Genomic DNA, 25,808 nt, shown 5'->3' on the forward strand with positions numbered 1-25,808 from the left:
AGCAGGCATATTATGTTTAATGTTTATTTTTCTCTCAAGTGAAACACTGCAAATGTCACAGAGAAGTGTTGCTTGGAATTCTTCTTTTAATTCCTTTTGTTTTCATAGATCCAAATTAACAATAAGCTGTTCGTAATATTCCAAAAAAATTCAACAAAAACCCATGACTGTAGAGCAGCTAAAATCCAAACAAGAATTGGACATAAATCCCCTCAAACTATAGCAACTGGTCTCTTCATTTCTTACAAGATTATGAACTATTGTTGAATGAAAAGAATGAAGTGACTGGATTAATACTTGGGCAGGACCCTGTTTCCATCAAATTGTAATAGACATGGAACCTCTTTGACATAATTTCTTTTAACCTCTGTCCACTGTTGTCACTGTGTTGAGATCATCACTCTTGCTGTGATCTTTCTTAGAATTTAACCAAGACATCTTGACATCAAAACCTTACCAATTCTCTATAAAAACTCTTTTGTAGTGTTGTATGATGTGTTTGAGTTAATTGCATCAATGTACAGTAATATTGTATGTCTAAAATCTAGGATGAAATTGTGTTCATTTTCAATTACTCCGTAAAAACGTGGTGAAATTAACATGGTTACAATCTGTATAATACACAACATACACAACAAAAAAAGGCTAGACATGTGTAGCTTATAAACCTTTGTGTAACGTTTGTTCCTAATTAGCCTAACAATGTCCTGAGAAAGTGATTTACTAATAACTCCTTACAAAGCAAATTTGTTCCTTAATGACACTTTAGAGGTTTAAGTCTTTTTTGGTTTTATGCCATTATTTATAACATTGTGTGACTATATGACTGTAACATAAGTTAAAGGGCAAAAATGTCTGGTGTTTTTTAAGGGGAAAATGTAGATTTTTAGGGATTGTGCAGCAGCCCTATATAGTTGATAAAAAGAGTTTTTTTCTCATGAGAGTAATCAGTGTTGCCATCCATCACTCTTGTCCTGGTTGTGATTTCAGTAGAAGTCAAGAAATAGCCAACTCCAATCAAGAAAAAACTTAATGATACGTCACTAACCTTGAGTAGATTTTCATTGTATTAGAACTAATTTTCTTGTTGCAGTGCATTCATTTTCTACAATTAACAATTCAAAACATAGAAAAGGACTTACATTTAGTATATTTACCTTACTTTGGGGGCTTAATAGATTCATTTTAAGTAATTTTATCTAAAATTGAGCTTTTTAAATGTTGTTTAACCCTCTTGAATTCTCAAATGTAATCATTTTTTTTCTGGATTAAAAAGTCTTATTTCAAGATTTCTTATTACGTGAAATCAGATTGCTGCATAGGACAGATAATTCTTAGGTAGGTTGCATAGTTTTTCTATGGTGAGTGTAAAGCCTACCTTTGAAATTATAATGGAGACTTTACCAGGGTGCAGTATTTGCATTGAAAGCTGAAATTATTAATTACCTCTAGTGAGAGTTTTCATTTTAAACTTAGAGACTGAAGAGAGATATAATGACTGACATGTCAGTGTCAGGGTATTGGTAACACATGTGCTGTGATGGAACTTCAAGTCAAATTTCTGTTGAAATGAATGTTGACAGAGAAGGTGTGGATGTGTCAGCACACAAACAGTCAATATTAGACAGGATTAGTTATATATATATATATATATATATATATGCTTCCATGTTAAATTTGTAGCTGTAAATGAAAACACTGCAACCAGTCATGTGTATTGAAAGGACATTTTCTATTGTGGCAACACCATCAACTTGTATAAAGACATGAAATTATGAAAAAGGGGGAAGAGGGGAGGAAGGAAATCTGTCAGACAGACACAAATGGCCAAGACAGAGCTCAGAGAGGGACTCAAGTCTCTCAGTTCTTTCAGAGATGAGAATATTAAATATGTAGCTCACATAGGGATGAACGTAATTTCTCAGTCTTGACCCATATTCGGTTCTTCAGTATTAATCAATGTTAGTGTTATTGTTGCTACTTTAGCAGACTGACAACCTAAAAACTATATTCAGGTCTTCAAATAATATATTCAGCCCACTGAATTCTGTTAAATAAATGAATTCATTATTTTATTGGAGATGAAAATATATATACCTCAAACATGAACATGAACAGAAACGGTTCCAAAGTGCTACAAAGACACATTTATATTACAGGTCTTCAAAAAAGACAGTTTCAAAACGCAAGATAGCTGACATGTGTGTTTTATTGTGTTAACTAATTAACCTGGAAAGTCAAAATCAAAATGATTTAGGTGTCATTAAATTGTGTTCAGATTTGACAAAGTGACACATCGATCTCCTACATAAGGTGCCTTTATAAGTTGAAAGTGTCAGTATTTGTACTGGTATTGGTATCAGCAATACTATTCCTGTATTAATTGGTCCTGGATAAATGGCTGTATCACACACAACTAGTCTTAATCACACACAAACACACTCATTACCTTTTTTGCTTATTGTGGCACAGTGGTATGTTATGATTTGCCCTTTCTTTCAGGTAAAGGGGAAACTGGATGATTTAGTAGTACAATAATACTAACCGCTCAGTATTTCACTTCAGAACACATTTTGATCATTGTTTTAATTTGATTTGATTGGCTCTGTATTTTGAAAGGATGCTGTTAGAAGTCAAAATGGATCTGTCCACCTTCTGTTCTCCAATCTTAAAAGGACTTTGGAGGGCAGTGACCATCTCTACTCAAAAAACAAAAAAACTGAAACTGTCATGAAATTAATATCATTAGTATCCTTATTTTCTTATTATATTGTTTTATGTACTTTAATAATGAAGGCTTGTTTGACTCACAAACTAAGTGCTCAGCCAGACTGAAAAACAGTAAGTTTTAGTGCACAGGCATATTAATAGATAAGACACAGAAAAGAGGAGCTTTGCCATATAAGCAATGTTTGAAACTGTGTGATTTGTAGAGTACCAAAATAAAACCTATATGAGGCACAGTTTATAATTCTAATGTTAGAAATCCTGCAACAGGCGTTTGGGCTGTACAGGGGTCTCTCTCTTCCGGAAGATGATTGAATAAAAAGAAATATAAATGTTTTAACACACTATTAGTCGGTTTTCTCTGTTCTGTTCATGGGGACAAAAGAATCAGGGTTTAATAAAACCAACCAAACAAGATATATAGATATCTATCTATATAGATATCTATATCTCAGTTAAATCAGCTGATGAATTGGGTACAGTGATTTGTAAAACATGAGTTTTTCATACAGCTTATTGTTGCTCTGTCACACCATCCTTGTGTTGGACAATATTTTAGTACTGTATATGTGCTTTTCTGGCAAAACTTCATTATCTGTCATGTTAGAGAGCAGTAAAACATTTAAGACTTGAGCATGCATCAAGACATTTAAGACTCCCTTTTTTTTCCTCACATAAAAATTTACATTGCTGTTTAAAAAAAAAAAATCAAAATAAAGAATTACTTTTGAGACTGATCTGAACCCCATTGAGAACCTGTGGTCCATCATCAAATGTGAGATTTACAAGGAGGGAAAACAGTACACCTCTCTGAACAGTGTCTCGGAAGGTGTGGTTGGTGCTGCACGCAATGTTGATGGTGAACAGATCAAAACACTGACAGAATCCATGGATGGCAGGCTTTTGAGTGTCCTTGCAAAGAAAGGTGGCTATATTGGTCACTGATTTGTTTTTGTTTTGTTTTTGAATGTCAGAAATGTATATTTGTGAATGTGGAGATGTTATATTGGTGTCACTGGTAAAAATAAATAATTGAAATGGGTATATATTTGTTTTTTGTTAAGTTGCCTAATAATTATGCACAGTAATAGTCACCTGCACACACAGATATCCCCCTAAAATAGCTAAAACTAAAAACAAACTAAAAACTACTTCCAAAAACATTCAGCTTTGATATTAATGAGTTTTTTGGGTTCATTGAGAACATGGTTGTTGTTCAATAATAAAATTATTCCTCAAAAATACAACTTGCCTAATAATTCTGCACTCCCTGTAATATAATAGGGTCAGTATCCATGGTTACATTTACAAGTGCACAATCTCCTTTAAAATGCCCTGCCAAGTTAGCTCTGTAGCTGGCATGGAGTTTAGCTGCAAACAAATGTCCTTGCATGATTCACCTGTGTGCTTCATCCCCCACAAAGTAGTAGCACACCTTTTTTGGCTGTGAGTTGACAGCCATCATCTCAGAATTCCTCAGTTTTAATAAGGACACATATTGATTCAAGATCACACACCGAAAGAGGATTTTAAAGGTTGTAGTTAAGGGCAGGGTTCAGCAGTCTTTGTGAGAACATGCACATGGAAAAAAGAGAGAGAGAGAGAACAACAAAAAAAATAAAACATAACAGGAAAGACCAGAAAATGCACGAATGGGTATTTGTAATATAGTCACTCGTGTTATTACATTTGGCAAACTAGAACACTGTGTTCTAACTTTGACATTTACAGTTTAAACTCTGATGAAAGGCATTTTTTTAAAGAGCTGCCAAAATATTTCAATAATGACTATATATTCTACTTGCAGCAATGAAAATTAATGGTTCGAAATTAATCAGCTTGATGAGGGAGTTTCTACTATCAAAGGAACACATCTAAAAATGTCTGAGAGGCAGACATGCAGCAGTACATTTTGGGAGTGAAAATTACTGTAAAAAACAAAACAAAAGCTGATAAGGACTGTGTTAGGGCTTGTTGAGCATGCAGGTTTCATCCAGAGAAGAACTGGTTTATACATTTTTTAAAACTACAGTTACATTATTTCCTGTGTTGCTTTGTTGAAAGACCTTAAATGGATTCACCCCTACCTGCACATGTGATGTGACAATAAAAGTGATTTGATTTGATTTGATTTTATGTTTTCTGTGTGTGTGTTTGCTTCTCCCTCCCTGGTCCTCAGGGCTGTTTACGGAAGTGCGCGCTGTGGGAGAGGCGTGTCCTGGCGACTGTCGTCATTGGGAGTCCCTCATCGCTCTTGCCGGCCCACCTGCACCTGACCAGCGGTTGGTAATCATCCCTCCAGGCTAGAAAGGGGTATCTAACCTGGACTCGCGGCAACAGTCGACGTGGGATTATTACTCCGAACTGGTATAGTCTGTGCGAGCAGTGTGAGCGTGTTATTCGGCTGGATTTTCCTTCTTCCTCCAGGAGGGGCGAACAGAGAAGCGAGTTGGGGAGCACACACACTAAGGGAGTTACAACACGGAATGCACTGGGAGCAAGGGACGAGCACGATTGGAAAATTGCACTTTTGAGTGAATTGTTGGACTTGTCTGTTTCACTGTAAATAAACGCACTGTGTTTCTGTGAGCAAGAACCGCGCCTGGGTCCCTCTTTTCCGTGACAGAATAATCCCACCACCATGGACCCAGCGGATTCTGCTTCATGCCAGCTGTCTATTCAAGCGGAGGTTTTGGAGCGACACAAGGAAATGCTGAAGCACGTTTCAAAGGAACAAACCGCGCTTCTGCAAGCCATAACAGAGCTTAAAGGTATGTTGATTTCCTCACCTAATACGGCTCCAACGCAGCCCGCCCCTTCGCTGGAAGCCGCGGCAGCCTGTCCGCATCCTCCTTCACCTCCACCGCGGCAGCGAGAGTACTCACTCCCCGCACCTGAAAAATTTGACGGCGAGTTGGGGAAGAGCCGGGGGTTTTTGACGCAATGCTCTCTTGTGTTTAGACAGCAACCTTGTGCCTTTGCCTCTGATTCTGCTAAAATCGCTTATTTGGTGCAACTTATGACTGGGCGGGCGCTTCAATGGGCTCAGGCAGTTTTAAATACCCACCCCTCTTTGTCATATGACGTCTTTCTCAGCAAGTTTCGCTGTGTATTTGATAAAGGCGCTAGCTCGGATGCCGCAGGTAATCGCATGTTTTCTCTGAAGCAAGGTAGGAGGAGTGTTGCTGACTTTTCCGTGGAGTTCTGGATCCTGGCGGAGGAGTCGGGCTGGGAGGAGAAAGCACTGCGTGGAGCCTTTCTCAGCAGCCTTAACGAGAATATTAAGCATGAGTTAGCAACCAAGGAACTGCCTAAAGCTTTGTCTGCTCTAATCAATATGTGTATTAACTTAGACGACCACATGCGGGAGTTCGGCAGAAGAGCCGGGGATGGTCGGCGGCCTGCTGGGGGCACGGGTACATCAAGGGACCTTCCTACTCTGATGTGGAGAAGTGAGGAGGAGGAGCAACACGGGGATGAAGAGCAACCCATGCAGCTCGGCGGAGCCAAGCTTTCCTCCTCTAGACTGGTGTGCAAACAACGGATTGGTGAGTGCTTTCTTTGTGGAAAAAGAGGACATTTTGTTGACTCCTGCCCAGACCGAGTAAAAGAGTTGGCCCGTCAGTAATTGTGGGGATACTGGCGGGCGCCACAACAAAAGTGTTCCCTCACCTCAGCTGCCCTGCTAAATTAATGTCTCACTCCCTCACTCACTCCTGCTGCGCACTCATTGACTCTGGTTCTGAACAAAATTTCCTAGACGAAGAGTTAGCCAACATCTTAGGCCTGCCCCTACTTCCCCTTCCAGAGGTCCTGAAGGTCTCAGCCTTAAACGGCGGCCATCTAGCCTCCGTCACACATCGCACTCGTGTATCTGGATGACATTCTGATTTTTTCCAGGTCGCAGACTGAGCACATCAACCATGTACGTCTGGCTCTACGGCGCCTATTGGAGAACCGCCTTTTTGTGAAAGCGGAGAAATGTGAGTTCCATGTGCAAACTGTTTCTTTTCTGGGTTTCATTGTGGAACAGGTGCGTTTGCGAGCTGACCCGGCCAAAGTCAAAGCCGTAGTGGAATGGCCTATTCCCAAGAACCGCAAGGAGGTGCAGAGGTTCCTGGGCTTCGCCAATTTCTACCGCCGCTTTATCAGGGATTTCAGCAAGGTAGCCCTTCCTCTAACCAACCTAACTTGTCCTAAGTTGTCTTTCCAGTGGTCCTCCGCAGCCCAGCAAGCGTTTTATCGGCTCAAGCACCTGTTTTTCTCGGCTCCGGTCCTCGTCCAGGCGGACCTCGGCCGGCCTTTCATCGTGGAGGTGGACGCGTCCGATTCGGGCGTGGGGGCGGTTCTCTCCCAACGGATCGATGGCAAGCTGCATCCCTGTGCGTTCTTCTCCCGCAGATTGTCTCAGGCCGAGAGAAATTACCATGTGGGCGACCGGGAGTTGCTCGCCATCAAGTGGGCCCTCGAGGAATGGCGACATTGGCTGGAGGGCACTGAGCAGCCTTTCGTGGTGTGGACGGACCACAAAAATCTGGCGTATCTCCAGGCAGCCAAGCGCCTCAACACTCGACAAGCCAGGTGGGCCTTATTTTTTACTCGTTTTCACTTCTCCATTACTTACAGGCCCGGTTCTAGGAACACTAAGCCAGACGCGTTGTCGCGCCAGTTCGCACCCGTGACCGATGAGGACGAGAAGGAAAAACCCATCCTGCCCCTCACCTGCATCGTGGGTGCACTGACATGGGAGATTGAAAGGGTGGTCAGGGACGCCCAGCGACAGGAGCCCGACCCTGGCACGGGCCCGAAAGGGAAACTTTATGTTCCAGCCACAGCGCGTAGTCAGGTCATTCACTGGGCACATACTGCCAAGTTTTCGTGCCACCCAGGTAAAAATCGCACTGTCTCCTTTCTACAACGTTTGTTTTGGTGGCCCTCTCTTGTTCTCGATGTCCAGAACTATGTTGCGGCATGCCCGGTGTGCGCACGGAACAAAACCTCCAACTCACCTACTTCTGGCCTCCTGCGACCGTTACCCACTCCAAAACGCTTGTGGTCACACATCGCCCTGGACTTCGTCACCGGCTTGCCTCCCTCTTCAGGTAACACCTCCATTCTAACCATTATTGACCGTTTTTCCAAGGCCGCTGTGGAGAAGGGAAATTATTTTACTGCTATTGTTAAATAATTGTCATTATTACCATTGCATTAATAATATAATCTGGAGTTTATATTGCATTCAGGGGTTGAACAGTGTGTGTCTTTCAGAAAGACTAAGTTGCAGGCTGACAGGAAGTTGCAGGTTTGCAGAGTGTGCCTTTTGCAGAACTGAAACCGAAAGCAGAGTCTAAGTGCAGGTTATTTTGAGGACGAGACACAGACAGTAGGTGAAGAGGTGACACAAAGAGCATGTGAGGTCAACACATACACACACATTAGTTAAATTTATTTAGAGGAACCGTCCTTGTTGTCTCGGCAAGAAAGAGGAACAATTCATTTTAAGATAAGAACGGAAAGTACCAAGCCATGAAAATAGAAGATGATTTTCTGGGTGAAAAGTCATGATGATGTTGATCTGATCTATGTATAAAATGTACCGGTGACGCATGAAGGGGCGTCAGTAAAACAAACCCTGATGCTATAAAATATCTGTTCATGCTTTGATTAAGTCGAGGACTACTGGCTGTCTGCGTACAGAGTGTCTTCCCACACGTGTGTTCATTAAAATCATTGTTTGACCAAGACCTTCTGGACCATGGGTGGTGTGTACTCTCCTTCCTCAACTTTGAACCTTAACATTTGGGGGCTTCGTCCGGTGGTTGAGGAGGGAGGATTGGAGGTTTAGATGGAGAAATTTGGTGGTCTCTGAGGTGGTCTGACGGGCAGACATGAATTCCAGTGGTCGAAGTGAGTGGGCATAAGCCGGCTTATCCAAAAGGTAAGGCACTACCTGTTGAATTATTTCCAAAGTGTGCCAAATTGGACATGATAAAATCTAAGTCTACTCACTGAAGTTACTGGTGGATGTCTGTTTTGATTTTGATGAAAAATCTCATGAGTTGAAGCAGTTAGAGTTCTGCTAAGAAAAAAGAAGAAATGAAAGCAGTGAAGTCTGTTAAAGCAGTTGGAGTCTGCCAGGAAAAGTTTAAATACTGGGTTGAAGTCCCAAAGAAATTGAGTTCGAGTCTCAAGTAGTTTGGTAGGGAATTGGTTATTGTGTTGGTTAGAGTCCAAATTTGGTCATAAGAGTGGACCTGAGCGGTCATTTTGTGAGTTGGAGTCTCCATTGACCACTAGGTTGCACCTGCCTCAGTTATACACTTGTTTTGGGTGTTGATTGTTGTTTCAAAGTATTATAAATTATTCTAGAACGGCAGTTCGAGTCTGCTAGGAAGCGCAGAGCCCGGAGGTTACGCTCCCTCCTTGTCGTGGACGCGCGACATTGACCTGTCGGCGAACAGGGTTAGTTCAGTTTGGCTTAACTGTGGGGTACAGGGCATCCTGGAATTAAGCTAGGAGTTAGAGTCTCCTTACCGTTTGGAACGGTAGTCTGCGCTTTTTTGGTCAGAAGAAGTTGGACTTCGGGCGTGTAACTTTAACCTAAAACTTCAAAGTTTGGGTTGGTTGACGCTTTTAAATTGAGTTAGGGATTTTAGAAATGAGGCCAGAAACAGTTAAAGTCTTGATACTGGTTAATTGGTCGCAAAAAACTCAGGGAGTTTATCCGCTGGGCGGTTATTTTAAATTTGTCTAAAATTGTGTAGGCGCTAAAGCTGACAGATCTGACAGTGGTTGTAAATATAAGACGTCGTTGTAATATAGAATAAGAAAATTTGGTGTGAGAGATCTCTGTGTGTCGAGTCAGTAATGCACTGACTGCCTGCTGCTATTTTTAGATGTGTGTGTGTGAGTGTGAAAATGCAAGGCAAGGCAAGGCAAGGCAAGTTTATTTGTATAGCACAATTGAACAATAAGGTGATTGAAAGTGCTTTACAGAGACATTAGAAACAAGAACAAATAAAAAGCATGATTTAAAATTGATTAAAACAAGCAAATAAACTAACTAACTAATTAACAAACAAACAAACAAACAAACAATCAAAACAGTATATAAAATCAAAACAGATAAAATCAGAACATGCTTAATAATGCAAATTAGTAAGCAGTGAACTGTTTAAGCCACAGTTGGTTTTACAAATACTGCTGCAAACATTGTTGAGTGTGTGTTTAAAATGCCATTCATGTTTATTAGAGGACTATAAATAAAGTTTTGAGTTGCCGTAGTGGATGTATAGTAATTGACTGAAGTTGGATGTAGATATATAAATATATTGAGTGCACTGTGTATACTTAAGATTAACATATTACTTTCAGTAGTAACTTCTCTCCAGCAATAGTTGCTGGTGTGTTTTATTTTTTCAATTTCTTGTGTGAATGCGGTGACTAGAAGGTTTTGAATGATGAATAAAGGTGTGAGAGGTATTTCTTTGGTGATGTAAAGTAGGATGTTTTAAAGTTTGAAAGTGTTTTTAATCTAAGAGATGCATGAGTGATGTTATAAGAGTTTAGTTTATTTAAAAGGTGTGTGTGAGAGGATTATGAAATCATTGTGTGAATGATGCTACATTTTAGGTCAAAAGTTAGTAGAATTACAGAGGGTTTGTAGATTGTAAATACAAAATAAGTTTGATTAGCCTGGAGAAACAGCAAAGCAGCTTGAGCTGCTCTGAGCAGCTGCGTGCTGTGTGTGTGTAACAGGAAATGGTGTGGGTGACAGGAAGTTTGCATGCCCATATAAGGTGACGAGTGAGCACCCAGAGAGAGAAACAGATGAGTTAAACTCTAGGCAGATAAAGCGAATGGAGGTTTTGAGAAAAGAAATGAAAAGGATATTAATTGTATGTTTTAGTGTGTCAACACAGATTACAGATAAATGAAGGTGGACTTCTCTCAACCTGGAATTTTGAGTACGGCGCCAAAACCACTAGAGTAGCAAGTGTTTTCTCCCAATTGGGAGAAAACAGGCCAGATTTTGGCTTAAGATTTTACAGCTTGACCTCGCACTTGTCCCCATCCTGAGAAGAAGCTCAAAGGACAGTTAATCTCCTGATGAAGACCGACAGAACATCGTGGACTTGAGAAGAATTAATAGCAGGCAAAAGACAGTGCAACGGAAACCACACTGACGACACCAGCAGCAGCATGAAAGGAACCACGAGGTGGAAACATGTACTGTAAATTACAGGCTGGGCAGTTGAACAGTGGGATAATGAACGGTGGTAAAGCACTGGACACTGATTGTCAGATTTGCCATGCTTGGAGTAATCTTGAAAGAGATGACTGAGAGGATCAACAGAAAAGAAGAAACCACGTGATGAACCATGCACGGTGGACAGCAGGCTGGTAAGAACAGTGTGACATGACTGTTTAAAGGCACTGAATGTGGTATTTTGCCAGGCTGGGACTTGATCCAAAAGGAAAATACTGAAGAGAAACAGAGAAGAAACAGACTGTGTTTGCTGGAATTCAAGACAACAAAAGGACACTGAGAGAAGAGGACAGTGACCGGTGAGAGGTGAAGCCGGACGAGTTCGACTGTGAGAATACAGGGTGTAATTGGATTGAAAGTGAAGCTTGAACTCATGATGGTTTAGAGATGTCCACCGTCACAAACAAAGAGGTAAACAAGAATGGAAAACACACATAGACAAAGTGTTACATGTGAAATTATTTCTGGAAAGAATCAGAAGTGAGATAGTTTTGAATTAAGAAATCAGAGAAAAGATGCATGAATTAAACTTGACTATAACATGTAGAGGCAATGAAGAAAGCAGCTTACACTCACTGAACATTAACAAAATACATAGGAAAAGCAATGAAGACCTGCTTACACGTATATACATAACATAAGTTGGGACCTCTGACCAGAGAGAGGGAAAAGGGTAGTTTAAGTACATATGATAATAATGAAAATGTCTCAGTTGTGTTTCTATAGGGGCGAAACAGATCTGGATCAATTTTCCACGTGCAGCGGTCGGAAGAGACCTGTAGGTTAACTTGACTGGACATGCCAAGGCAAGTTTCTGGTTGAATTGTTTACAGCGCCATGTCTCCATAAACCTGACAAGTGGGCCCTAGCTTCTGGCTGAGGAGCAGGAATAAGGTGGGAACTTAAAATTTGGGTTAGCAAATTTGGGAAAGAAACTGACGGCTTAAGTGGAGAATTGTGCAGGAGTCTGACACACTGCAAAAGCAACATATGCAAATTCACATACACAAGCAGAAAATGCATTAACCTTATGAAGACAAGACAAGCTCATCGAGATTAATGCATAGATACAGATTAAACTTGGCTAAGAACACAAACATATGCAATGAAGAACAGCTTGCTATTTCGTATGAATGATACAATGGTGTGAATGTTTAATAAAATACATTTGAGTTTGTAATTGAGGAACAGAATAAGCCATATGACAAAGGGAGTTATGAAAACAAAAAAGGGATTAAAGTAGTTTTAAAAAAGAGTGACTTAGGAGTGCTCTCGTACTGAGTGATCAACACTAGTGATCACTGTTGGAAGAAATAAAATGATTTAATGAGTTGGTGATGTTTAAACATATGTTTCTGTTGTTACAGCAACTCATTGAGAGATGACTCAGCTCCCTTCTGCCTTGGAGATGGCTCAGTTACTGACGCAGCATGTGTTTCAGCTCCACGGCATACCCCAGGACATCGTTTCCGACCGTGGCCCTCAGTTCACCTCGCGGGTTTGGAAGGAGTTCTGTGCAGAATTGGGAGCTCAGGTCAGTTTGTCCTCCGGGTTCCACCCCCAAACTAATGGTCAAACCGAAAGGGCCAATCAAGAGCTGGAGGCCATGTTGCATTGCGTCGCATCATCGAACCAAGCGACCTGGAGCGAGCAGTTGGCCTGGGTGGAGTATACCCACAACGCAAGCACGTCATCAGCAACTGGACTCTCGCCCTTCTCGCCCGGAGGCTCCCGTTAGAGGGGGGTACTGTCACGGTCGGACGGCTCTTTCCGGACGACCCTGCTTGTGTTTATGTTTTCTGTGTGTGTGTTTGCTTCTCCCTCCCTGGTCCTCGGGGCTGTTTACGGAAGTGCGCGCCGCGGGAGAGGCGTGTTCTGGCGACTGTCCCTCATCGCTGTTGCCGGCCCACCTGCAGCTGATTACCTGACCAGCGGTTGGTAATCATCCCTCCAGGCTAGAAAGGGGTATTTAAGAAAGGGGTATTTTAGTCAGCATCATCCGGGCAAGGACAGAGAGACTCAAGAGGAGCTTCTATCCCCAAGCCATCCGTGCCCTAAACACACACACACCCGCCCTCTCACATCATCTATAATTGACTGAGACAGGACTCTTCCAGACACTAAACCAAGGCACAATGTACATTTCAATTCCTTTAATTTTAAATATGTTTATATTGTCTATCCTGTAAAATAGTCAGATGTCTATTCATATTAATGTACAGAATTCACCTGCTTGCTGCTTTTTTTTTGGCCTGTCCCGTTTGGCTCTTTTGCCATCAGAATTGTTGTCTAAAGGCAAAGAAAGATGCCCAACGGATTTACTTTACCAAATTGACCATCCCAGCCTTGCCGTAATGGTCCATTTGATTCACCTTTTATTGTTTATTTTATTTTCAATAACTGAATACGGGACAGACTTGACTGGGGGAAAGAAGGGGAGAAAGAAAGAGGGAAATAGAAACAGCTGAGAAGAGGGACGGGGGAGAAGGGCAAAAAACAAAAACCAACAGAATGAGCAGAAAAAAAAAAGAAAGAAAAAACAAATGCATATATCAATCACCTGGATCACCTGCTGAGAAAGAAAAAAGAAAACAAGCAGAAGAGAACAAGAGTAATAGAATAAACAGCATCACAATGATATATGGGAATATGACAGTAAATACTAAATATTAAACATTATTGTGCAGCAAATAAGATCAACAGAACACAGTGTGCTTTGAGGTAGGAGCCAAAAAGGGTGTAGTTTGTGGGTGTGATCACCCATGTGTACACCTGTGAGCATGGACGCGCTTGTTTTTTTTAAAAGGTTCCTTCATGTAATGATCTGCTAGAGGGTGTGGGGGGGCCACAGCATGAAGCAGGTATGGAGGAGATCAAAACTCCAGACATCCAGAGGCCCCCAGAACACAAGAGACCAAGGAAGACCAACAGAGGGGCAGCCGCGCCACTGTCCCAAAAAGAGCTGAGGAGAGTCCCAGATGAGGGCTCACTCAGCAGCCGCGGAGCAGAAGCCAGGGGGAGTTGCAGTGACGCGCCCGTGAGCTCCGCCGGCAGCCAGCCGTGCCTGAGTGACCGAGCCCCAGGCCGAGAGGGGCACCCCACCTCCGAAGTGGCCCGAGCGAGCCCCAGGCTCCAGGCCCCGATAAGCGGCCACCAAGGAGTGAGCCGGTGTGTACCTGGACGCCCATCCCCGGACACAAAAAACCACCAACGCACCGATGTCTGAGGGGGTCCGCCACTGGCAGGGGAAGTGGTGGTAGGGGGAGATAGGCCTCCAAACCTTGGAGGGCCTAAGATGTCCCCAGAGAGGTGGCGCCTGACACCCAACCTGACATATAGACACAGAAATACAGGCACACACATATACAAACATCCATTCCCACCCTCATGCTCTCATATGCACTTACTCCACACTCAACCAACGTGGAGACATACATAAAGAGACGCTGTACACACGATCACACTCCCCAAGCGTACTCTACAAACCGGGTCTAGGTACCCTTGCCCCTGGAGGGGGAACTGCACCCAGACCCAGGTGGTGTTACCCTTTTCCCTGCGGTGGGGGGAGGCAGACCGCCCCGACTCCGCAGCAGCAGGGAGGCCCCACACTCCAGACCGCAGTCTGACGGCCAACTCCTCCTCCTAGCCCCCCCGCTCCAGCAGGCCGCAGAGAATGGGGGTGAGAGAAGACTCCAAACCTCCCTCCACCCGCTCATTGTAGTGTTGATGCATGTGTGTTCTAAGGTGCATTTAAAACCCAGGAGGTCATGGAGCTACCTGCCAGAAAGCAGCAGGTAAGCGCATGGTCCCTCCTGCTAGCCCTCAATGTCTACGTGTATTTAACCTTGAGAGGTGGGCAACGACGCCAGGGGTGGGGTGTACACCCTGATGGTACTTTGGATTCCGTGTATCGTGCCCACCCCCAAGATCCTATATGTATGTGTAATGAGAGTGTGAGTAATGTGAATGTCTAAGTTGTGGGATAAAATTGAGGCAGAGGCAGCCAGAAGGGGACGGGGGGGGGGGGGGGGGTAGCCTCCTCTGCACCCTGGTGACATACCCCTACTCCAAGGTCCTGCATGTGTGGGTGGTTGTGGTGGAGCGGGAAGAGGGAGGCAGCTGGAGATGGGGAGGGAAGGAAGGGAGGGGCCAGCTCCCCCGCAGACCCCAGTAGGCACCCCCATACTCCGCGACCCGCCAGGGAAAGGGGGCCCAGGCCCATCCAGACCGGGGCCCAGTGCAGCAGCGCCTCCCGGCCCCACAGAGCCCGGGACAGTCCACCCAACCCCACCACAGAGAAAACTGCACCCACCCCACCATCCACTCATCTTGAATGAAGAAGAAGGTGTACTTTATTGGTCCCCGTGGGGAAAATCCCTCTCTGCATTTAACCCATTCACTCAGTGAAGCAGTGGGCAGCCACTGGGCGCCTGGGGAGCAGTGTGTAGGGACGGTACCTTGCTCAGGGGTACCTCAGGGTAGCTGTTCAGGGGAATCGAACCCCCGACCTTCCGATCATGGGGCCACCACTCTACCTACTGAGCTATCCCTGCCCCCAGACTACATAAGACAATAAACACCCAGGCTGAGATCTTCCTCCACCTCTCCTGTATCTCCCCTTCCTGCAGAGAGAGCTCCCGAGGAGAGGAAAGCTCCTGCAAGATGTGACAATCTCCCAAACCAGTTGAAGAGCCCCCCAGGTGGCTCGATGCACCGGCGGCACCCTGCTCCAGGGCTGGGCCCCCATGCACCCACCCGCCCACAACCCCGGCAACACACCAACCAGGACCCAAGCCCCCGAGGCCCGGCCCGGGCCCCAGCCTAGAGACGGAGCGCCCCCAGAACCTCACGCCCATCCCGGACCCACCCAGGGGCAGCCAGGCTACCAGGGCAGTAACCCACGTCCGTCAGCACAGACCCTCCCCTAGCCCCGCTGCATGCAGCCGCGAGGAAACAGTCACCTGAGAGCCAACAGAGCCCCTAACCGGACTTGACCGCTACCCTGGGTTGAGCCCCCCAAGGAAGATGCCTCCGGGGAACCCCCCGACGCCCTAAGCCTGTCCCTACCCCCACACCAATCACAACAGTGAAGGCGGGACCAAACTATGACCCCCCACCCCCACTAGGTGATGGAGCTGATCAAAGGAGCCCAGAGCAATTGATCTGATGTGGTGGCAGAGGCTGTATCAAGACTAATGTAATCTAATAGATTTTGTTTTAACATATGGCATAGAAACTGAACATTTAACAGGGTTTCCTGAAAACGCTCTCCTGTCTGATCATTTCCTGATAACATTTACATTTACAATAATTGATTACACAGCGGTGGAGAGACTTTATCAAAGTAGATGTCTTTCTGAAAGCGCTGTAACTAAGTTTAAGAATATAATCCACCCACTGTTATCATCTTCAATGCCCTGTACCAACATAGAGCAGAGCAGCTATCTGAACGCTACCCCAACAGAGGTCGATTATCTTGTTAATAATTTCACCTCCTCACTACGTACGACTCTGGATACTGTAGCTCCTGTGAAAACTACGGTCTCTAATCAGAAGTACCTGACTCCGTGGTATAATTCTCAAACACGTACCCTAAAGCAGATGACTCGTAAGTTGGAGAGGAAATGGCGTGTCACAAATTTAGAGGATCATCATTTAGCCTGGAGAAATAGTTTGCTGCTTTATAAGAAAGCCCTCCGCAAAGCCAGAACATCGTACTATTCATCACTGATTGAAGAAAATAAGAACAACCCCAGGTTTCTCTTCAGCACTGTAGCCAGGCTGACAAAAAGTCAGAGCTCTTTTGAGCCAACAATCCCTTTAACGTTAACTAGTAATGACTTCATGAACTTCTTCACAAATAAAATTTTTATCATTAGAGAAAAAATTACCAATAATCATCCCACAGATGTAATATTATCTACAGCTACTCTTAGTACCATTGATGTTAAGTTAGACTCTTTTTCTCTGATTGATCTTTCTGAGTAAACTTCAATAATTACTTCCTCCAAACCATCAACATGTCTTTTAGACCCCATTCCTACAAAACTGCTCAAAGAAGTCCTGCCATTAATTAATTCTTTGATCTTAAATATGATCAACCTATCTCTAATGATCGGCTATGTACCACAGGCCTTCAAGCTAGCTGTAGTCAAACCTTTACTCAAAAAGCCATCTCTAGACCCAGCAGTCTTAGCTAATTATAGGCCAATCTCCAACCTTCCTTTCATATCAAAAATCCTTGAAAGAGTAGTTGTCAAACAGCTAACAGATCATCTGCAGAGGAATGGTTTATTTGAAGAGTTTCAGTCAGGTTTCAGAGCTCATCACAGCACAGAAACAGCTTTAGTGAAGGTTACAAATGATCTTCTTATGGCCTCTGACAGTGGACTCATCTCTGTGCTTGTCCTGCTAGACCTTAGTGCAGCATTCGATACTGTCGACCATAATAGCCTATTAGAGCGATTAGAACATGCAGTAGGTATTACAGGTACTGCGCTGCAGTGGTTTGTATCATATCTATCTAATAGACTCCAGTTTGTGCATGTAAATGGAGAGTCCTCTTCACACACTGAGGTTAATTATGGAGTTCCACAGGGTTCAGTGCTAGGACCAATTCTGTTTACATTATACATGCTTCCCTTAGGCAGTATCATTAGAAGACATAGCATACATTTTCACTGCTATGCAGATGACACCCAGCTCTATCTGTCCATGAAGCCAGATAACACACACCAATTAGTTAAACTGCAGGAATGTCTTAAAGACATAAAGACCTGGATGGCCGCTAACTTTCTGCTTCTTAATTCAGATAAAACTGAGGTTATTGTACTCGGCCCTGAAAATCTTAGAAATATGGTATCTAACCAGATTCTTACTCTGGATGGCATTACCTTGGCCTCCAGTAACGCTGTGAGGAACCTTGGAGTCATTTTTGACCAGGACATGTCCTTCAATGCACATATTAAACAAATATGTAAGACTGCGTTCTTCCATTTGCACAACATCTCTAAAATTAGAAATATCCTGTCTCAGAGTGACGCTGAAAAACTAGTTCATGCATTTATTACTTCCAGGCTGGACTACTGTAATTCATTATTATCAGGATGTCCAAAAAACTTGCTGAAAAGCCTTCAGCTAATCCAAAATGCTGCAGCAAGAGTACTGACAGGGACTAGAAAGAGAGAGCAGATTTCTCCTGTTTTGGCTTCCCTTCATTGGCTTCCTGTTAAATCCAGAATTGAATTCAAAATCCTGCTCCTCACATACAAGGTCTTAAATAATCAGGCCCCATCTTATCTTAATGACCTTGTAGTACCATATCACCCTATTAGAGCACTTCGCTCTCGCTCTGCAGGCCTACTTGTTGTTCCTAGAGTATTTAAAAGTAGAATGGGAGGGAGAGCCTTCAGTTTTCAGGCCCCTCTTCTGTGGAACCAGCTTCCAGTTTGGATTCCAAAGTCCAGCACCCTGAGGCTGTACGCTAAGCGGAAGGAAGGGGGCCGGGGACTGGTGAGTGTCAGCACCACAGTCCAGGATGAGACAACGAACATCCAAGAATACATTGGGAAGATGGCCCCAACTGACCGAGTGCTCAGTGAATACCTCAGGCAGCAGAAACCCAAGAAAGAGGAGGGAGACGAGGAACCATCATGGAAGGACAGGCCCCTGCACGGTATGTACCACCGGCAGATAGAGGAGGTGCAGATATCCAGAAATCCTACCAGTGGCTGGACAAAGCTGGACTGAAAGACAGCACAGAGGCACTAATCATCGCAGCACAGGAACAAGCTCTGAGCACAAGATCCATAGAGGCTGGGGTCTATCACACCAGGCAAGACCCCAGGTGCAGGCTGTGTAAAGATGCCCCAGAGACAATCCAGCACATAACAGCAGGGTGCAAGATGCTAGCAGGCAAGGCATACATGGAACGCCATAACCAAGTGGCCGGCATAGTGTACAGGAACATCTGTGCCGAGTATAACCTGGAAGTCCCGAGGTCAAAATGGGAGATGCCCCCAAGGGTGGTGGAGAATGACCGAGCTAAGATCCTGTGGGACTTCCAGATACAGACGGACAAAATGGTGGTGGCTAACCAACCGGACATAGTGGTGGTAGACAAACAGAAGAAGACGGCCGTAGTGATAGATGTAGCGGTTCCGAATGACAGCAATATCAGGAAGAAGGAACACGAGAAGCTGGAGAAATACCAAGGGCTCAGAGAAGAGCTCGAGAGGATGTGGAGGGTGAAGGTAACGGTGGTCCCCGTGGTAATCGGAGCACTAGGCGCGGTGACTCCCAAGCTAGGCGAGTGGCTCCAGCAGATCCCGGGAACGACATCGGAGATCTCTGTCCAGAAGAGCGCAGTCCTGGGAACAGCTAAGATACTGCGCAGGACCCTCAAGCTCCCAGGCCTCTGGTAGAGGACCCGAGCTTGAAGGATAAACCGCCCGCAGGGGCGTGCTGGGTGTTTTTATATATATATATATATATATATATATATATATATATATATATATATTTTTTTTTTTTCCCCGTGACAATGATGGGGATTTTTAAAGTCTAAAAGTCAAATTATAGTACAAATATATGTGTATCTATTGGTATCACTTGACTGGTTCTCAACAGTAATACATTGGAATAGTTTTATAGTGATTGTTTTATACTTTCTGTTCTACACTACAGGATACTCTAGTGCACACAACTGAAGTCACACAATTTTTTTTTTCATATTTTGCATGCAAATACACTTAGTTACAACTGTGTTATAATGTATTACCCAATATTCTCATCACACTACAGGACACCAACAGAATCCCCCAAGTAACCTAGAAGATAATATTATAGGGTCAATATCCATGGGTACATTTACAACTGTACAATCTCCTTAAAAATGCCCTGCCAAGTTAGCTCTGTAGCTGGCATGGAGTTTAGCTGCAAACAAATGTCCTTGCATGATTCACCTGTGTGCTTCATCCCCCACAAAGTAGTAGCACACCTTTTTTGGCTGTGTGTTGACAGCCATCATCTCAGAATTCCTCGGTTTAAACAAGGACACATATTGATTCAAGATCACACACCGAAAGGTTGTAGTTAAGGGCAGGGTTCAGCAGTCTTTGTGAGAACATGCACATGGAAAAGAAAGAGAGAGAGAACAACAACAAATAAACAAAACAGGAAAGACCAGAAAATGCACGGATGGGTATTTGTACTATAGTCACTCGTGTTATTACATTTGGCAAACTAGAACACTGTGTTCAATAATGACTTTATATTCTACTCGCAGGAATAGACATTAATGGTTTGAAATCAGTCAGCTTGATGAGGGAGTTTCTACTATCAAAGGAACACATCTAAAAATGTTTGAGAGGCAGACATGCAGCAGTACATTTTGGGAGTGAAAACTACTGTAAAAAACAAAAAAAACCTAAAACTGATCAGGACTGTGTTAGGGCTTGTTGAGCATGCAGGTTTCATCCAGAGAAGAACTGGTTTATATATTTTTTTAAAACTACACTTACATTATTTCCTGTGTTGCTTTGTTGAAAGACCTTAAATGGATTCACACCTTTTTACCTCTTACTTCTGTGCTTACTTCTTCTACAAGAATGACATATTTTTGATCTGTTGAATGGTATGTTTAATGACGTCAAAAGGTTCAAAGTAATGAGAAGCACTGACTCAGAATAATAACACATTGAATGAACCAGCATTTCATGCTGCAGCTGAAATGCGGAAATGAGTAGGTGTAACAAAGCAAGACAAAAACAAAAGAAAACATGTCCAAACTGGAAAGACTGGGAAAATTACACAGTAGGTATTTGCAATTATCACATTTGGACATGGACATGACTATGCTCTCAAAACACTTCATTACAGTTGGAGTGAGTGTGATGGGGTAATAGTCATTCAAACCGGTTATGTTGTTTTTCTTTGGGAGGTGCACTATGGCGGTGGACCTGAAGCATGTTGGTACAGCTGACTGGGTGAGGGACAAATTAAAAATGTCTGTAAACACCTCAACCAGCTCTGTAGCACATAACCTCAAAGCATGGAGGTGTTTTCAGCGCCACCTGCTTTTCAGGGGTTAGTCCTCCTCAGTACCTTGACAACCTGTAGGCATAGTGAAAGCCTGGTGAGGTAGTATTTCTACCTCACCAGAGAGAGAACAACAACAAAAAAAACACAAACAGCAAAGACCAGAAAAATGCACGGATGGGCATTTGTACTATAGTTACTCATCTTATTACATTTGACAAACTAGAACACTGTGTTCTAGCTGTGTTTCTGAGACCAACACTAGCACTGTCAGCAGATGAAGATCAGGGTGGAACATCACAGCAACAGGCTTTGCATTTTAATTTTTTTAAGAGTTGCTAATACACTGAAAAGAAGAACCTAAACTTTTAAATAATCTCTTACTGCAGTCAAAATATGACACCAAAATGATCACTAGTGATACAAGTTAAGTTGCAAGTCAGTTAACTAATTTAAAAAGTTCTCTCCTCTGAGGTGTTGCTGTAAGCACGCACACTCAAACGCAACAGAAAACCATGCTAAGCCCTTGGGCATCTTGCTTTCATACAGAACTTCCTACATAACATTCTACTACACCACTAGCATGTCACTGTGACTGTGATGTGATACTACACTATCATGCTTTATGCTATCAAGCTAGAACAGTGTAGGTATAAAACAATATCTTTAGTGATGGGGATTTTTAAAGTCTAAAAGTCAAATTATAGTACAAATATATGTGTATCTATTGGTGTCACATTTTTCATATTTTGCATACAAGGAGCCAGACTTTCTTGCAATTCTTAATCTGGAATCTGGTCTTGTGTGACAATAGCTTCATTGGTGGCGTGCAATTTAGCTTGAACCATGTTTTTTTTTTTTTTTTACCTTTTTGCTTAGTTCTACAACAAAGTATGAGAAATCTTTTCATTTCAGCTGCTCTAAATGCCCTTTTTTAAGGTGTGGCCAGAGTTTCTTTCAAGAGTTGCACTCAACCCCTTAGTTCCAGTGAATTAACTCTTAATGCTTTGGCATACCAAGAGATTTTGGACCATTTCATGCTTTTTGTGGAAACAATTTGGGAATGGCCCCTTCCTGTTCCAACATGGCAGTGCACTAATGCACAAAACAAGCTCTATAAAAACATTGATGAGGCAGTTTAGTGTGGAAAAACCTGACCTCTACCCGACAGAATGACATGACATATGAAAACCTCACCTCTCCACATGCACCTGCTTTTTTTTCTTGATCTTAGTTCTACTCCTCCCTCTATACATGTGCAATGTTTTTGTTTTTGTTTTGTTTTTTACAAACGAGTGAAAGTATTGCAGACACAATGCAGAGGCATGTCAAGATGTGTGGTGAATAGCACAGAAAGAAATATTCTTCCAGTAAACACATACCCTGTCATCAAATGTATTATGAGACTAGAAATCTTTTGGTGTCCCGATGCGTCATACTGATGTTATAACAGTTCACAGGATGGTCTTCATTGTCTGCAAGGAAAAGCAGCACCCTGCTAAAGTTAGGTTTAAAATCCGCTCCAGTTACGCAACAATGGTTCGAAGTAATTTTTAGTGAGTGAGAATGTGTTCAAAGGTTTGAAAAAAAAAGTTTACTTCCCGTCCCTTACTTTATTGTTCCCTGTCAAAATTGACTGGTCGTCTTAAATTAGCACAAAAACGATTTTTCACGACCAAATTTTTATATTATTTAATATTCAGCATTCTTTAACTGTGAACAATGTCTCAAAGTAGTGTTTAACATAAATTTATAGAATTAGAAATGAAATAACGGCAATGAAAAAACACGAATATGCACTGAAAATAAATGGAAAACCAAAGACCAAACTCAGCATGAAGTGCTATGATTCACATAAATAAAAATAAAATAAAATGGATGAAACTTTGCATTACCTTATCAAGGCAGTCAATGCCTCCTTTGTTCTTGTTGTAGTCCTGGATCATAAGGGGCTTTCTGTCCTCTGTGGTGCTGATAGGGACAACTTTGTATAGCGTGCTCAGCAGGATGACACTTCTATTCTTCTTTGGAACATTTGACACAAGAGTTTGTGTGTCAGTGAAACCAAATTTTGATGAGAGTGCCTCTCGTTCTCTGGCTGATACCAGTGCAGGGGGAAGTTCAGGCTTGTTCTTTCTCACTGTCCCTACCATGGTGAGCTTTCTTTTTAGCAGCTTCTGACCAAGAGCATATGATGTGGAGAAGTTGTCACATGTGATATTACGCCCCTGGAGACCGGTTGTCACGTCCAGCACAACGTCCTTCTGCCCTTCCAGTACTGGGTTTCCCTGTGTAGACCTGCATATTCCAGGCATAGCTGCTTCTGGCGTCACACGCTCACCAGATCTTTATACCACATTTCCCTGGTTCTCTTGGAATGTACACATTGAAGGAACAGCGACCGCTGAAAGGAACCAGGCAATCATCAACTGTCACCTCAGGGCCTGGATTGTACATAAGTGGTAGGCGCTCCACCACCTGTCCTAAATGTTTATGACTGAAGGGAAAACTGTGTCTAATTAGGTGTCTAATTAGACACTGTCTAATTAGATGAAAATTGTTTTAGGTTTTACCAAAATAGTACCTGTTTGTCATTTCACCAGAGGACGGGTCATGCATCTCTGTTATCAAATCGAATAATTCTTGAAAGGACATGAAACTGTTGTAAGGACATAGTTGCCTGGAATATAGGCCTGCCAAACTCTGCATCCCAGAGACTTTTTAGAGGCTCATTGTTTAAGCGATATACTCCTGCTAAAATCAACAGACCTATGTAGGCTTGGAGGTCTACCAAGTTGATTTATCTCCGGGTGTCCCCAAACACACGCTTCCCTTCCAGGTGTGTCATCTCCAGTATAATTCTCTCAATGGACTCTGATAAAAAAAAAGAGTTGGGAGTCGGACTTGAAGTCAACCACACGAGATATCGCATGCTGTGTTGGTCCTGGTGTCATCTTTATGATGTTTTCCACTCTACTTCCTTTGTCTTGGGGGGGATGAAGACCAGAGCAAGTGTCCACTCTTGGACTGGAATGTCTCCTCAGGTGCCTGTTCTTCAGGTGCCTCTCCCTCTCCATCTGTTGATTGGTCAGAGTCCTCAAAGTCTGGATCAAAATCTGTGTTTTCTTCCATTCTGCTCTATCTCTGTTTCAATTTCAGTACCCTCTTCATCATGTCCAAAACCCGGACCAGAACCTCTTCGACAGTCAGTCGCCTACTCATTGTGCTCAGAGTAAAAGGAGTGCAAGGCAAACACCAAGCTATATATATGGTCTGTGTGAAGATGATACATTGATTAGTCTGGATGGTGTGATTCACGTGGGGGGATAGTGAAATCATTGAAAGAGTATAGTGGAAACGGAAGCGCAAATACAAAAACTGAGCGAGAGGGGCTGCTATTGTGTGTGTGTATGGATAATAGCAAACACTGAAATATATTTTTTGCATGCAGCAATGAATTTTGTTCACTCAAATTCAGCTTTTCTTCGCTCACAATAAATTTCTCCTCAAAATGCAACACTTGCACCTGCAAACTTTTTTTTCTTGCACTCCAAATATTTTTACGTGCGCTCAGAATAGTGGCACAAAATTAACCCCATAGACAGCTTGCTGAAGAACTCGAGTTTCTTCTCCCCCCTCCATGCTGTCAGACACTTGAAAGTGACCCGCGCGTGCTTCTCAGCCAATCACAGCGGTATAGACACCCAGCCTTCCATTTCCATTAAACTCCTTTCATTCACATAAATTATTCTCTTGCATACATATATTTTCTTCACACATGAATGCATTCTCTTCTTACATACATGTATTATTTGTGAGATTAAATGCAGTAGGAATGCATAAATGAAAATGCATGTACGTTAGAGTGAAAATTTGTAAATATGTACATTAAAATACATGTATAAGAGAGCACAATATTGCAATGTGTGTGTTAAATATGTGTAAACATGAGAATAAAAATATCTAAATATAAAAATTTAAATAAAACTATGTGAGAGTGAAAGTATGTGTGTGAAAGAAGAATGTATGTGTGTGAGAGTGACAATACGTGTGTCTGACAGAAGAATGTATGTATGTGAGAGTGAAAGAATGAATTTTGGCTTGTACGGCCCCTCATATATATACACGAGGGGCCGTACAAGCCAAAATTCATTCATAGGGTAAGTCCTCATCATTATCCCATAGCGGTTCAGGTAATCTCTCAGGGCCTTGGAAGGGTGGCCATGTCCAGTCTACCTCATCAATGTTGGGAGAGTCGCCGAAATACAAAAAATCTTCCTCGTTGTCAGTGTCCATAGTCCACAGTTGTGGTGGTGAGGGGGGTGTGCTCCACTCCGACACTGGTGAATACGGTGCGTTTTCACTCCAATCTTCAAATGTAGGGTTTGTGGCTGGATCTTCAGAGACTAAAGATTGCTCAGTATCCCTGGTACCAAGTACCAAATATGTACCAAGTTCTGTCACTCTGATGGTTGATTGAGCAGAAGGGCTGGAAGATGCCATTTTCATGGAGAATTTCAAGCCCAACAGATGGGAATTACCGTTCTTTTCCAAAGTTGCAGCTGCTAGGGACACAGTGGCCAACTCTACGGTTTTTGAAAATTGCTACCACTCCTACCCGCACCCTTTAAGATCAACCCACTTCCAGATCACGCCCCCTTCTGTTATTTTAAAAAGAAGACCGCCGTCTCATTCCTTCAAACCTTTTTTTTTAGGTTGGAGGTGAGCTTCACTCCCTCCAAGAAATCTACAGGAAGCGGTGCCTGAGGAAAGC

The 25,808-nt window shown here is 43.0% G+C and overlaps 1 protein-coding gene and 1 long non-coding RNA gene across 2 annotated transcripts; both read left to right on the forward strand.

Moving 5' to 3' along the window:
- Positions 1-5,368: 5,368 nt before the first annotated feature.
- On the forward strand, positions 5,369-13,541 carry LOC145423425 (uncharacterized). Its single transcript, XM_080295854.1, has 4 exons — positions 5,369-6,256; positions 6,575-7,308; positions 7,685-7,829; positions 12,364-13,541. The coding sequence occupies exons 1-4, from the start codon at positions 5,369-5,371 to the stop codon at positions 12,379-12,381; spliced, it is 1,785 nt and encodes a 594-aa protein (XP_080151980.1). The 3' UTR covers positions 12,382-13,541.
- A 1,499-nt stretch (positions 13,542-15,040) lies between these two features.
- Positions 15,041-24,951, forward strand: LOC145423601 (uncharacterized). Its single transcript, XR_013904657.1, has 2 exons — positions 15,041-19,211; positions 20,174-24,951. It is a non-coding gene; the product is annotated as an uncharacterized LOC145423601 (long non-coding RNA).
- Positions 24,952-25,808: the final 857 nt, after the last annotated feature.

The sequence above is a fragment of the Astatotilapia calliptera genome, chromosome 22, assembly GCF_964374335.1.
Source record: "Astatotilapia calliptera chromosome 22, fAstCal68.1, whole genome shotgun sequence".
NCBI lineage: Eukaryota > Metazoa > Chordata > Actinopteri > Cichliformes > Cichlidae > Astatotilapia > Astatotilapia calliptera.